Source organism: Phaenicophaeus curvirostris, chromosome 1 (assembly GCF_032191515.1).
Source record: "Phaenicophaeus curvirostris isolate KB17595 chromosome 1, BPBGC_Pcur_1.0, whole genome shotgun sequence".
NCBI classification, from domain to species: Eukaryota; Metazoa; Chordata; class Aves; order Cuculiformes; family Cuculidae; genus Phaenicophaeus; species Phaenicophaeus curvirostris.
The window spans coordinates 49960659-49973605 of record NC_091392.1 but is presented as its reverse complement, the minus strand read 5'-3'; the positions used below and the strand labels follow the sequence as shown (position 1 = coordinate 49973605).

Genomic DNA, 12947 nt, shown 5'->3' with positions numbered 1-12947 from the left:
ATGAACTACTCCAAAGGCATATTTTGAATCTGTTCATATGTTTACTCGTTTATCTTTGCTTAATTCTAATGCCTTTGTGAGGGCTATTATTTCTGCCCGTTGTGCTGAGGTCCCCACCGGTAGGGCCTGTGCTTCTATTACCATGCTCTGTGTGGTCACGGCATATCCTGCATACCGCGTCCCACTCTCCACGAAGCTACTCCCGTCTGTGAAGAGCTCTTGATCAGGCTGTTCGATTGGAGTATCTTTCAAGTCCGGTCTCGTTGCATATGTGTGTTCTATGACTTCTATGCAATCATGTTCCAAAGGACCATCCTCTGTTGCTGCACCTAAAAAGGCTGCTGGGTTTAACAAGTTAGTTGTTTTCAAACTTACATCATCCTGTTCAGTGAGTATGGCTTGGAACTTCATCATTCGGCTAGGGGAAAGCCAATGCCCCCCTTTTTGTTCTAAGACTGTTAACACCATGTGAGGTATATAAACTTCAATGTTTTTTCCTAGAGTCAATTTTCTGGCTTCTTGTATCAGAATTACAGTTGCTGCTACGGCTCTCAGGCAGGATGGCCAACCTGCACTAACGGGGTCCAACTGTTTAGAGAAGTATTCCACTGGTCGTTTCCAGCTTCCTAATTTCTGTGTTAAGACACCCAGTGCTAATCGTTGTCTTTCGTGAACGAACAACTGGAAAGTCTTTGTTAAATCCGGTAAGTCCAATGCTGGTGCCTTAGTCAAGGCCTCTTTTAGTTTCTTAAAGGCCTCCTTTTGAGGTCCCTCCCAAATGAGTTTAGGCAATTTTTGTGCCTCATACAGAGGTTTTGCTATAAGTCCATAGTCCATTATCCACAGCCTACACCACCCTGCCATTCCCAAGAATGTCCTCAGTTCATGCAAGTTCCGGGGTTCTGGAATCGCACAAATTGCTCTAACACGATCCGTTCCTAACCTTCGTTGTCCCTGTGTTATCTCACATCCAAGATACAATACAGTTGTGCATGCAATTTGAGCTTTTTCTCTTGAAACCTTGTATCCATTTAGGCCCAGTTGGTTTAAAATCTCAATAGTCGCTTGTGTGCATAATGATTCTTGTTCTGTTGCAAGGAATATGTCATCTACATATTGTAACAAAAGATACTGTGTTCTTGGTACCTGAATTTTTCCTTGCGTAGTCCAGATCTCCAATTTTTCGCCAGTTGGTTTCCAAAAAGAGTTGGGCTATTCTTGAATCCTTGTGGGAGCCTCGTCCACGTGAGTTGCGTTTTTCGTCCATTATATGGGTTTTCCCACTCAAAAGCAAAAAGTTTCCTACTATCTTTGTCAAGGGGAATGCAGAAGAAGGCATCTTTTAAATCAATTACTGTAAACCATTTATATTTTTCTTTCACAGATGTCAACAATGTATATGGGTTAGCTACGACTGGATGTATATCTTTCGTAATATTGTTGATGGCCCTCAGATCTTGTACTAACCTATACTCCCCATTTGGTTTCTTTACTGGAAAGATCGGAGTATTATATTCTGACTTACATTCCTCCAATATTCCAAATTTTAAAAATTTTTCAATGATTTCTACTATTCCGTATCGGGCTTCCATTTTATGGGATGCTGTTTTATTTGTACTGGCCTTGCTCCCTCTTTTAACTCCACTATTACCGGTTGAGCAGTTTTTGATTTTCCTGGTATACTTGTTTCCAAACTGTAGGGATTACTGCCTCTTTTACCTTCTTGGGTATCTGAGGTTTGGGATTTTCCTTTACTACTGAAATCTTTCCTACGTTCGATTCTGGGACTTGCATAATCAATTCTCCATTTTCAAAGCTGATTTTTTGCATTTAGTTTAGATAACAAGTCCCGTCCCAGAAGAGGAACCGGGCAGTCGGGTACATATAAGAATTCATGTGTTAATTCCTTTCCCCCAAATCGTAACTCTAAGGGTCGCATGAATGGCCGTATTTCCTCTTTCCCTGTGGCCCCCACTATTGTAGTAGTTTTGTTTCCTATTTTTCCATACAAATCATTTAAAACTGAATATGTTGCGCCAGTATCCACCAAAAATTGCACCTCTTCCCCTCCTAATTTTATTTTCACTAGGGGTTCACTGCTTTCTAAATCTAGTCAGCTTTGGTTTCCATAATTTCCCAGAACCATCTCCTTTTCTGTAGAATCCATCAAAGTGTCCAATAACACCTGAATATCATCCCAATCAGGATTCTGAGTCTTTAGAATCATTTTTATTACCCTTGCTACCTTGTCTGGGTTTTCTCGATAAACTCTAGCAGACTGTTTCCAAAGCATCAAATCTCCTGGCATAAAAGGCACCTTAACATATACCGGACCCTCTGCTCCGACCCCCTGACGCAGTGGTGCTAGTAATGCCTTAGATGGCTGACGTCCAGCCTCCCTCCCCTGGATTTCTCTTTGCCGCGTTCGATGAGAGATCGGTGTACCTGAATAAACCTGTTCCTCCTCATATTTGCATTTTCTATCCCCCCCCTTTCTGTCCCTCCCCTCATTACCCGATCCCCCCTCCCTGGGGTCTGGGGCTGAGGGGGTTATCAATAAATCAAAATCATCATCTTGCTGATGTCGTGAAGCATTTTCTACTGCTAAACATTTTATGCACTTTTTAACAATTTTTAACAATTTTTTAACAATTTGTGACTGAATGAGGGTTTGATGGTGGCTGGGGATACGATACTGTTTGTGAAAATACATTGAAAAGCATAAACAGGAGTGATATGCAGGTAAGAAATATGGGGTTACAATCAAAGTGTAGAGAGATAAGTAGCTTGATGTTAAGATGTATATTCTCAGAGCACGTAACACAAATGTCTCACCTCGATGGTGTCCTGAGGGCAGGGGGAGATGGGATGCAACCTGTCAGCGACTCAAATGTTTTGATGACATTTCCCCCCTGCAACCTTCCCATTTGTTTACATTTTTATAATAAACTTCACCATTTGGACAGACTTTTCTAAGGAGCTTGAGTGAAGTCATCACATCAAACTCTGCTGACTGGTGGAGAAAAAATTTCTTGCTTCACTTGCCAAAACCTGATGGTGCATGGCCAGTAGGAGTGGTTATGGGAGCGGTTTGCCTCAGAGGTGGGGAGGAGGCGGGTAGTCCTAGATGTGGAAGCGTGTTTTAGTATGATAATGATATTACAACGATGTTGTAAGGAGTACAGGTCAGCCGAAGGGCAGAATTGTCAGAGTACTCTAATAAGTCGCACTTTTATTTCAATGTGATTTTTATATAAAAAACCTCATTCTCGGCAGAACCTGAGAAGGCTGTTGCCCCCTTTGAGCCTGGACGTGCTGGACAGAGTGTGCAGTTGCTTTGTCTGTTGCATGTAGCCCAAGGAAGACGACAGTTCTGGCTCAGATGAGGTCAGACTGGGGGAAAGGGCACATTAAAGCAGGCAGGATACCTAGAAGCCAAATCAAACCGGGCAGCAGTGTGAAATTTCTCAATGACTACAGATGTTTGTGCCTTGAAAGCACAGCATAATCAAGGGGCCTCCTCTCTCCCATCTACGCCCTGCTGAAAGCAGGGTCATACAAGGCAGGTGGCACAGGACCATGTCCGGTTTGGAGCATCTCTGGGCATGGAGGCTCCACAACCTCTCAGTGGCACAAAGAAACCACGAGCAAGCTGAGCTGAGGCGCAGGCCTCCAGACCCTGCCTGAGCTCTGTCACGGTGTCCCTGTCTCCAGCTGTGTCTCAGCTGAGCCTCTGCCTGGCCACAGACCTCGCTGCTCCAGCCCCCGGCTGCCTTTCCGGCCTGCCCTTGGCCTCCCCGTGGCCCTGCCTGGCCATGGCTGGGCTGTGTCTGACCCTGCTGCCACCACCGGGCCTGAACCCCAGCCCGGCCTGGCCTGGTCCTGGCGCGCCCTCAGAGCTGCGGCCTCACCAGGCACTTCTTCAACCCTCTGGGCTCTCGGCTGCCCCAGCTGCCCGCCCTGGCACCGCCTGCTTCTCTTGCTCACATCGGGCGAGGCTGGGCCCTGCCCTGCTGGCCATGGGGATCTCGTTGGCTCCCAGTCCGCGAGGGAGCAGTGCCCGTGCTGCTCCCTGACATCGCTCTCTCACCACCCTCAGAAGAGAAAAAGTTCTTCTTAGGTTGAGGTGGGATTCCCCCTCTTCCAGCTTGTGCCGCTTCTTCACATCTTTCCCCTCAGCAGGCTACAAATCCATCAGATCCCCGTGAGATCTGCAAAGCTTCCATGGCTACCAGAAGCCCAGCCACCATCTTTTGCCTAGACTCCCTGGAGGACTGAGGATTGCTCTTTAGAGCTCTTTTTTCTGCATTTTAAGGCAAAAGAACTCCTGGTAACTGATTGTTAGCAGTAGGTCTGTGCTAGTCCTTGACCTGGAGCACAATCCCATCTCAAGCCTCCCCAGAGGAGGGAGGTGGGATCAGATCATTGGCCAGCCTGTCCTCAGAAGCCACAGAATTAGTCTGTGTAGTATAAGAGAGGTACTTGAGAAGTGACACCGACTCTTTCTTTACCTGTTGCCATGCAAAAAACCCACTATTTTTTCCTGCCATGCTAAAAATCATATCGGTTGAGACAAAGCAAAAAAAAGGGTAAACACCTCCAGCAAAAGACATGGTGCATGGTGTAGAGAACAACTGTTTGGAGGAGGAGCGTAGGAACTGGGCTTGTTTAAAGTAGAAAACAGGAAGCTGAGGGGAAACCTTACTGCTGCCTAGAGCTACCTGAAAGTAGATTGGGTCGAGGTGAAAGTGGCTGTCCTTTTCCAAGCGGAAAGTCATAGGAGAGTAGGGAATGGCCTTAAGTGGTGCCTGGGGAGGACTAGATAGGAGATTAAGAAAGGCTCTTCACTGAAAGGGCTATCAAGCACTAGCACAGGCTTCCCAAGGAAGTGCTTGTGTTAGCAGAATGACAAACACATAACCACACTGGGAGGTTATATGTGGTGCTTTATTTCGAGGCCCCGGGAACCAGGGGTACGCACCCAGATCTGGTTCCAAAGACCGTCACATCGCGTCCGCTTTTTATTCTCTAAAAGTTTCGCAATCTATTGTATATTCAACAGGTTACTTCATTATCTAATACATATGCATAGGTAGGTTACTTCATCGCCTTATTGCGACATCAGCCTCTATTGCGCCTGCGTAGCCCCCTCTGGTGGTCGTCCTGATGAAGTAAGTAGTCTTCCTCAGATGAAGTAAGTAGTCTTCCTCGCATTGTCTTTATTACATCTTGTTCTTTTGGCAAACTCGTCGGTTTTTCTTGGCTGGACCCGCACTTATCTCCACTTGACCGCTCAGGTATATCTTTCTTGCCTCCTGAAACCTATTCTTCTGTCTTTCACAAGATTTATGATGGTCTTTTGGCTGTTGCAGGTGTATGTTCTACTTGGGTAGGGTAGCTAGTACATACTTTTCCTAAGCACACCTGGATCCTATTTGTTACATGAGGTCCTTTGAGCAAGTACCTCGGGTCTGTTGCTAGGATACGTTAAGAATCAACAGAATCATGAAATTTTACATTCAGTCTTGGTTCCTGATTAGTCGATGATCAGTGTTTTATCCTACTTTAAGTGTAACTTTCCTAGCATTTGCGTTGCCATCATTGGAGGTATTCAGAAAATTGTAATGTGGCACTTACGGACGTGGTTTATGAGGTGAACTTGGAAGTGTTAAGATTCCCGTTGGAATCAAGGATCTTCAGGCTCTTTCCTGAACAAAATGATTCTATGATTCTACCTTAGAAGACCGAGAGTAGCAGCAGCATGGCTGTTTTGATGCTTTGATTCCAGAAACTAGGTAAAATAATAAAATGAGCCCTAATGAAGGAAAGAGAGCATCCAAGTAATCATTCTTCACAGCTTGTTCCTACATTCAGTAGTTTGGAGAAAAGATTTCTTATAGTTTGTACCACTCCATTCAATGATGACTGTCCCCTGCTCACCAGATTCCCAAGATTAAATCTTCACAATCTGCAGGGACTTGCATGTGCCGTGCTATTTACAGTCTTCCAATATGGCTCCTAAATAAAAAGGCAAAGACTTGTGACACAGCAGCATTTAATAAATGTTTTTATCGAACGGTGCAATTGTCCCCCATGCCCTGAGCATAACGGTCTGACACCATAGTCCTTAATTCATCAATGTCCTTTCGTAACTGACAAACGTCCAAGAGCTTCTTCGAAAGGCTTTCTGCGCTGTGGTACTTTTCCTTCTCTTCAGGTGAACAGCTCAGTGATTGGATTCCCAGCAGGAAGGAAAGATCTGGCTCCCTGAGCCACTCACCCTGAGCTCTCTGGGTCAGAATACTGCACAGTGCTTTCAAGTCAGACCAGCAATGGGACATTTCCTTGAACAACTGGTCTGCTACAGGCATCTTCTCCGATACTGGCTGCCTGGACTGTTCCACCTGCCGCATCTGCTCTTTCAGAGTGGCATTCTCTTCAATCAGTCTTTGGTTGTGGGAGAAAGCTTCATTTAACTGCTCTAGTTCCCTTTCTTCTTCTTCCAGTTCTTTTGTCATCTGCTCAGCTACCAGATTGTCTTGCAAAAGGTCCTCTTGCATAGACTGCATGACTAAATTCAGTGCAGCTATGTGATTTTGCTGATTCTCTATGACCTTACTGGCTATCTCATTCTTCTTTTTGAGATATTCATTCTCACTCAGAAGCTCGTTTTTGTCCAACAGGGGAAGGCGAATATCATCTTCCAGGCATTCTTCCACTCTCTGTTGTAAACCCCGCACCACTGTGACCAGCTCTTTTTCTTTTTCCTTCTGACGCACGAGTTGCAATTCTCTCTCTCTGCACTGTGACTGGACCTCTAGGAGCTTTGTTTCTAACTCAGTCACAGTTTCATGAAGTTGCTTGTTCTTCTCTTCTAAAATCTGTAGCTGTTTAGTCTGCCCTTGTATATCATACAGCGTTCGTAGCTCAGTCAGATATTTCAATAAGGTTTCAATTTGTCTTTGTTTTTCTTTGCTTTGCTCAGACATCTTCAGGCATTGCTTTTTCAGGCTATTAATATATCGGTCTCTACTTTTAAGTTTCTTCTCCATCTTCTTCTCTTCACTAGATTTGTTTGAAATCAGTTTTATAAGTTCATTGAGTTGTAATTCCTTATTTTCAGCTGCTGCAAACTGTCCCAGAGTTGCATATCTCTGTCCAAAAGCTTCACAGCTGGCTGCCATAGGTTTGATATCTTTTTCACCATTACCATGCCGCTCCAAAATCGATCGCGAACATGCTCCGTCTCTGCCATCTTCTGGAACAATGTGATTGTCCAGCTCATCGTCGGAAGGCACAGATTCCTTCTGTGTAATTTAAAAGAGATACGTGAGCATTGGCACTGGCTCCTTCTCAACCCATTGCCACGCACAAAGCTCCCTCTTTGAAAACATGCATAAAATGTTAGAGGTGAGGGATAGCAGAGAAGGGAGAAACACCGAGAGCATCTTTGGCATTTCTGTTGAGTAGGGCTTTTGAAAGGGGCTTAAGTACACCAGCCCAAGATGCACAGGGGCACCTGTTTCTCTAAATTGTGGGTCCTATGGGCAATCATTTGACACGGATGGGATCTGCAAGAGAGCTGAGTGGTGGAAAGGCATTTCTTCTCGCAGCAGAAGCCACCTAGGTTTTCGGAGGACTCTAAGTGGCAGGAGGCTTAGCTGCATCAGTGCTCTACTAGAAATCAAGCTCAAAGGGCAGCTGCTAGGAGAGCCAAGTCATTGGATTGTCCTAACATTGTCTCAGTCCTAATTGAACAGCTTGTCTGCAGCACTGGTGCGCCAAAGTCCCCGTGAGAAGGTGTGGCAGAAGCAGCAGAGGAAAAGGAGTCCAGAAGCAAGTCAGCCCAGTGGGGCTCCACTGCCTCCTTCAGAGAAGGGCAAGAGTGACTGGAAAGCTGGCTGGTGGAAAAGGGGCTGGGGGGTGTTGCTCAACAGGTGCTGAATATGAGTGGGAAGGGTTGCCAGGCAGCCAAGAAGGCGAATTGCATCGTGGCTTCCAGCAAGAGCAGTTTGGCCGGCAGGACTAGGAAAGTGATTGCCCCTTTCGACTTGGCACTGCTGAGACCGTTCCTCCAATAGCCGGTGTAATTTTGTGCCGTAACTACAGATTTTATCATCCTACCTCAACATCCTTGGCAATGTCCTCGTCATTGTCGTCATTTTCAAAGTCTGACATGGGAAAGACATCTGCAAAGGAGGCAAAAAGCACAAAGGAGCTGTGGGTGCTTTTTCACGCTGCTTTCCCCCATCTCCTTTACTACAGATAATCTTGCAGATTTGACCTGTTTAGTTCATTAGGAAATTATCATTGCAATCCTTCTCCAAAATGGAACATGAGCATGCTCCGTCTCTCTCTGCTGGTGGTATAATGTCATTGTCCAGCCCGTCGTCGGAAGACACAGAATATTTCTGTGCCTCCTACAGGCCACTCCAATCTGTCCCCATAGCCTCCTCCATGGTCAAGTGTCCTACCTTCTTTCATCGATATAGGTTCACCCTTGGGAAAGGCTGCAGCCGCCTCCATTTTTTCCTGGCCTTTTGTGCCCCACGCAGAACAACCTTCTGTCTTGTCATCTTCTGCATCATCCTTCTGATGGTCAGTAACACTATACACAGAAAGGAAGGGAATGCGTTCTGTAAAAATACACACACACTTGCATACACTTTCTGCTGGAATTCAACGGCCGTTTCTTTGCCATTCTACCTACATTCATAGACCTCTGAGAAAGGGTAACTCACACACAACTTACTGCACGACTGTAGTAGTGGAGACTGAATCACTGACTACAGGCACGTTCACGCTACTGCCACCTATTCTTGTCCCTGGAGTAACTTGTCCCTGCTGGCTACAGTCGCATCTGATAAATCCCCTCTCCACTTCGAGGGTCGGGGAGGATAATGAGCCCACTGGAATACCGACATCTAGCTACAAGGCTTGTACCTCATCAGGATGCTGCAGTAATGCTGCAACAACTCTTCACATCATGCTCGGCTAACATCTCCTCACACCCAGTCCTGATCTTGAAGGGATTCAGGTGTTCCCACGGATAGTCTCAGGAGCCGGTTTTTTAAAGAGCTCCTAAGTGGAGTAGCAAGGGACCAAGAAAGACGGGGGTTGCATTCCAAGCACTGCACTGCTTAACTACTTCCCATAGGCATTCTCTTCTAACACCCGTGGCAGAGGGTCTCTTGGTGCTCCAGAGAGAGACTGCTCTCAGATTTGCTTCATAAGCAGAACTAAAACCAAAACAAAACCCCCAAACAAACAAGGAAAGAAAACATTAAAAACGTGCTCCAGGTCAAGTCTGCTCCGCTAAATGGTGTGTTAACACCATACTGATACTTTGCCAGAAGCCTGGAGGCAGGGAATGAACATCTTGTTTTGCTAGAGCAAATCCTTAAGCTTGCTGTCTTCCTAAAGGGACTTTTACTACAGGCACCTTTTCCTCCTGCTTCCCATCAATCCAGGCTGAGAGAGGGGCAGGGGAAGAAGAACTGAAGTCGAGATCTAGTGCCATGAAGTGTCAGGCAGCGGTTTGTAGCAGGACAAGGCATGCTCAGCTCCTAGGCATAATGCAGTTCATTCACCCACCGCTAGGCTCCCTGCTCAAAGAGACTCCTGTGCCCAGGCACGGGTCTCTGCCTCCAGCAGGGCTGCCCAGCCACCAAGCACAGCAAAAGAGACTGTGTCTCGGAAGCCAGGAGTCTCTGGACGCTACCTACATCTATGGAGACTGGAAAGTCTGTATAGAACTCTGGTTTTAACCCTGATCAGTCCCACATCGGACGTGTCCCAGAGACAGAGGGAATTAGGGATTTCTAAACAGCAACGGCACGGCTGTGTGGTGTCTTCCTGGAAGCACATGCCTTGCTCAAGCCAGGTGTTCAGTCAGACAAGAGGAAAGGAGCCATCTCTGCTTGGACGAAGGCCTGCTGAGCTCCACACAAGGTTTCTCACAGGCACCAGTCTAGCAGAGCGGAGCAGGGAAGGGCACGGCAGTGTAGGGCAGAGTGGAGCATCCACCGGCTCCTGTCCCAGCTTGGGCAGTCCTCCTCCCTCTTCCAGTCAAGGGGCTGGAGACTTAGCAACAGGCATTGCCTGAGCCTTACTGTTTCTTTGCAGGCTGTCTCTTGATGTGAGGCCTCTTCCACCGCTGGTGCTTATGCGGCTTGGCCAGGTGACCACTGATGGCTACGCTGTGCAGTCCATCCTGGCCCTTCTCCTGGGGCTCGTTGGGCTCGTCGGGCTCGTCGGGCTCATCAGCCTCATCAACACCGGCCGCAGAAGCGCTGCGGCATGACAGTCGCTCCCATGCCCGCCTCAGGTGCTTGGTGAGGCGCTGCATGGTACAATGGGGATGGGGGTGGAGAGAGCGTAGGGAGCGGGAGGTTGTGAGGGGAGGGTGAGAAGAACCAAGAACTGAGTCTCGTCGCTGCCAGGCAGAGAAGTGCTGCCAGTCTAGGCACAGCCCCGACCGCACTGAGGGCTGCTGCCTGCGGGGTGTCTGGACAGGGGTGGGGAGTTTACTGTGGTGTCACAAAGAGGGGTAGGGCTGGGGGTGGGGTTTGTTGGGGCGTGTCATGTCAGGGCTGGGGGTGGGGGGGCAGCAGGGGGAGGGTCAGGGTGATGGAAGCGGTGGAAGGCATAGGATCACAAGATTGAAGAACCATAGACTCATAAAATGTTTTCGTTGGGAACATCATCCATTTCCAACGCTCCTGCCAAGGGCAGGGACACCTTCCCCTAGATCAGGTTGCTCAAAGCCTACTCCAACCTGGTCTACCCTCATAGAATTTTCTTGTGTTAATTGAACATGATACTAAAGCATTGCATAAAAAGGGATGAAGCAGGCTAGCACTCGAGATGACTGATTTTCATCGTTGCCCTTTCAAATTACATTCCAAAACTCAGGAAAAATTTTCTGGATTTCAAATGTTCTGTCACTTATTTTCCACAGTATCTGACACAGAATCCTCTGGTGTGGCAACCTTGACCACCTCACTCATTTCTAGTTAGGATTTCTAGCACAGAGTTATGAATTTGTGTTTCAAGTGTAAGCTTGCCACAGTGAAGAAGTTAATCCAGAGCTACTTTCCAGTGTCGTTTTAGCAAAGAAGAAGTGAGGCCACCTTCGGAGTAAGGAGGTATCCTTCTGTTCCTCGAGCATTCTTGATCTGTCCTACTGAGGAAAAAGTGTATTGTTTCTTCTAGAGGAACAATGCATGTATTTCTTTTTGAAGTCCCCGCTAAAGTGTGCCGGTCATTTTATGAAGCAGTTATTTACCAAACTGGAGATGAGGCAAAAGGGCCTTGGCATGTGGATATCAGAAGAACGGTACACTAGGTGTAGTCACGTCCTGTGTTGTGTACACAGAATTTTCCAACAGCTGTATCCAAGAATTCCTAGGTGGTGTTCTGCATTAATACCCTAGTTGCTTCCCCTGTGGAAGCTTTTAACAGGGGCAGGAGGTTCCTCCTCTGTTCCTTTCAGCAGCTTAGACTGGAGGAAAGCCACCATGAGCTGGCAACCCAAAGATGGAGCTGGCACCATTCATCCATCATGTACTGCAGGTAATGGACTGACAGAAGCGGGCTTTCTCACAGAAACTTCTGTAGAGGACCAGCTGTGCCTGGCCTCTTTCTCCTGGCCTCTGTTCTGTCCAGCATATCATGCACGTACCCTCTCTTGTAGGGCAGTTGAGTTGGGGTGACTGAAAATAGCCTGTAGCTTGTGCAGTGAGAATGGACAGAGATTTTTGTGATGGGGAGATGCCAGCCAGGAAGAAACTCCTTGGGAATGCAGGATGGTATATGCTTTGCATATGGAGTTCGGTGCACTTTACTCTGCCCGTTATTCTGGAGTGAAAAGGAAGTGGTGCAAGGAAGTTCAGATTCCTGTGGAATGAATGGTGTGTGGCTAGGAGAGGAAGGATTACTGAAGTACCTACTCACATCTAAGAACTTCAGGGAGAAAAATATCTAATCAGTTTCCTTCTGCGCATAGGGTCGATTGTTCTGGAGGAAGTGTGGCCAGGCAACAAGTCTGGTCTTTTAACCCCATAATACAAACTAAAGCGTCATCCATTTCCAAATCTCCATTGCTATCTCTGGAATGGGCCACCAAGCGTGATCGGCTGGTGAGTAGTCTGTGTGTGGAGTCTTGAGAGTCACGGCAGCTGTTGCTACATGTTGCACATTAACTTCTAGACAGCTGCAGCGTGGATAAGATCAGGGCAAAAGTTAGTTTCCAGTTTACTGGGATGTGGGAAACTGAAGCCTATAGGGCCTAAGAGAAACTAGAGTGGGAAGCGCACTCTGTAGAATGAGCACTGGTTGCCCTGAGACAGAAGCTCCTAAGCTGCAGTGCAGGTACAGCTGCAGAATAGAAGTAGCTCCTTTGAGAGAAGTGCCTGTCTCTAGCAGAGCTGGCAGCCACTTGGGAAGGCAGGCAGAGGCAGCCTGGTGCAAGAGCCCATGGGAACCCCAGAGGAGGAAGCCGTGGAATTTTACTCACACCCTGAGCCAGAAACAGAGCTACAGCTTGTTTGTTTCTTTCCTTTTGCTTTTAGAAAGGAAGTTGTCCATGCAGTTATTCTGATGTTTCTTTTGGAGTCTATTTCCTACTTGCTGACAGAAAGATTCTTCTTTCTGAAGTACATGGGGATTCAGCAGCAAATCAGGCTCTGAGGAGAAGGATCTGGCTTCCTTCATTTTCTTTGATGCATCCCTCCATGCTTTATACTTCTGATTTTAATTGCAGCATTGTTGATAAAGTATATGTGAGCCCTTCTGAATTATTTCCTTCTCCCTTACATGAAAGGAGGTTTTCTCTAGTGCTTGGGTTGTTAATTCTGTGTTACTCTTTCCTTGATTCCCTAGGTATTGAGACTCCACATATGTTTTGCATCCTATAATGTTGACCCATAATCTAGAAAGTGGCTTTT

The 12947-nt window shown here is 46.9% G+C and overlaps 1 protein-coding gene across 1 annotated transcript; it reads right to left on the bottom strand.

Moving 5' to 3' along the window:
• Positions 1-6068: 6068 nt before the first annotated feature.
• On the bottom strand, positions 6069-10348 carry LOC138723846 (centrosomal protein of 85 kDa-like). The gene is made up of 4 exons (XM_069863676.1): positions 10113-10348; positions 8475-8608; positions 8125-8189; positions 6069-7307 (listed from the first exon to the last, which is right to left on the bottom strand). Exons 1-4 carry the CDS (start codon positions 10346-10348, stop codon positions 6069-6071), a joined length of 1674 nt encoding a protein of 557 aa, XP_069719777.1.
• Between the last annotated feature and the right edge of the window lie 2599 nt (positions 10349-12947).

Bases quoted from the DNA above. Each gene is read 5' to 3' on its own strand.
- LOC138723846 (XM_069863676.1), bottom strand. From the start codon at position 10,348: ATGCAGCGCCTCACCAAGCACCTGAGGCGGGCATGGGAGCGACTGTCA. The intron at 8,609-10,112 runs GTAAGGCTCAGG...TTCTGTGTATAG, and splicing joins AGACAGCCTGCAAAGAAACA to TGTTACTGACCATCAGAAGG. The intron at 8,190-8,474 runs GTAGGACACTTG...CCTCCTTTGCAG, and splicing joins ACCTATATCGATGAAAGAAG to ATGTCTTTCCCATGTCAGAC.